The sequence below is a fragment of the Zingiber officinale genome, chromosome 8B (genome assembly GCF_018446385.1).
Source record: "Zingiber officinale cultivar Zhangliang chromosome 8B, Zo_v1.1, whole genome shotgun sequence".
NCBI classification, from domain to species: domain Eukaryota; kingdom Viridiplantae; phylum Streptophyta; class Magnoliopsida; order Zingiberales; family Zingiberaceae; genus Zingiber; species Zingiber officinale.
In genome coordinates, this window is record NC_056001.1 from 11,061,475 (window position 1) to 11,062,826 (window position 1,352).

At 50.8% G+C, this 1,352-nt stretch overlaps 1 protein-coding gene across 1 annotated transcript; it reads right to left on the reverse strand.

Annotated features, from left to right (window-relative positions):
- Window positions 1–309: 309 nt before the first annotated feature.
- On the reverse strand, window positions 310–1,031 carry LOC122017633 (agamous-like MADS-box protein AGL80). The gene has a single exon (XM_042575299.1). It carries the CDS (start codon window positions 1,029–1,031, stop codon window positions 315–317), a length of 717 nt encoding a protein of 238 aa, XP_042431233.1. The 3' UTR covers window positions 310–314.
- Between the last annotated feature and the right edge of the window lie 321 nt (window positions 1,032–1,352).

A 1,352-nucleotide genomic window follows, 5' to 3' on the forward strand; every position in this document is an offset into this window, starting at 1 on the left:
GTTATGTGCATGTCGGTAGTAATCGCATCTGCTGTTGTTCTACTGAGAACGAGAGTTTCTGCTTCTGAATCGGAAATTATCTCCCTTGTTGTGGTTCTCCCGGAAGAGGAAGAGATGATAACCATAGTCATAGAATGAAACGTTAAGCCAATGATTTTGTAAATAGGTTTTGATATTTGATTTTAACAATGTGTATGGATTTATGCCATTACCTTTTGTAAAAAGAAGTGAACTTTCATAAAGATTTTGGTCTCAGCGAGAACACTAAGGACAGATAACATAAGTAAACATTACAGAGAGCAATTTATGGTAAACTAGAGACATGAATTGAAAGGAAAGAAAACATCAAACCATTGACTACCATGTTCCATGTACGAATCAAACATCAAGCTCCTCTCGCTCGCGCCGATATTGTCTTCCGGGAACCAAGTCGATAATTCATTGCCAGCCTCCACCGGCGCCTTCTCCCTCTCGACCACCGGCGCCGGCCGCACTGACCTTTCCTCTGCTTTGTAGCGGCGGTCGACGACCTCCACATGCTGGTTCCTCACCTGCTCCATCCGCTCCCGCACCAGCTTCACCTTCGTCTCCACCATCCACGCGAGGCTTGTGACAGCCTCGAACTCTGCCTCGGCCAAGCCGGCGACCGCGCCGCCGCTTCTGCGGGCGAGGCCCCTGCGCATGAGCAGCGCCGTCTCGAGATCCAGGTTCTCGCGCTCTTGCTTCCGGTGCTGCTCCCGGAGCTTGGCCGCGCGCTGCCTGAGGAACGCCTCCTGGTTCATCATCTTCTTGCTCTGCTCCATCTCCGGCAGGCTCTTGAAGCGCGCGAGCACGCGGGTGGCCTCGGCCACTGACGGCCAGACCTCCGGATGCGGCTCCTGCGGCGCGTACACGATCACGCACGCCTTGACGTCGCAGAGGGTGGCCAGCTCGCTCGCCTTCTTCATCAGCCCTTTCCTTCTCTTCTTGAACGTCGCCCGCCTCGTGGAGTCGTTGGTGATCCACGCGAGTTTCAACTTCTTCCGCGCCATGGTCGTAGCTGGAGGAAGCGTGGAATCCATCGCCGCTTTTATAGAGCCAACGCGTTGGATTTGGGAGCATTATTTTAGATTGGATCGGATGTCAATGGATTTTGATCAGGAATTAAAGGAATCCAGCTACGAGAGGATCGTGATTTTTAATTTCGATCATAAACGAGGGCTTTCACTGCGGGATTGCAAATTTAATGGATTGATTCATGTGGCTTGATGAATTGTTTATCGTATTTTATCTTGATGTGAGTCGACGACTCAGGCTCTTGCCAGTTGCCAGGGGGATTGCAAATTTAATTAAAATTAATGTTGATTGCCTGG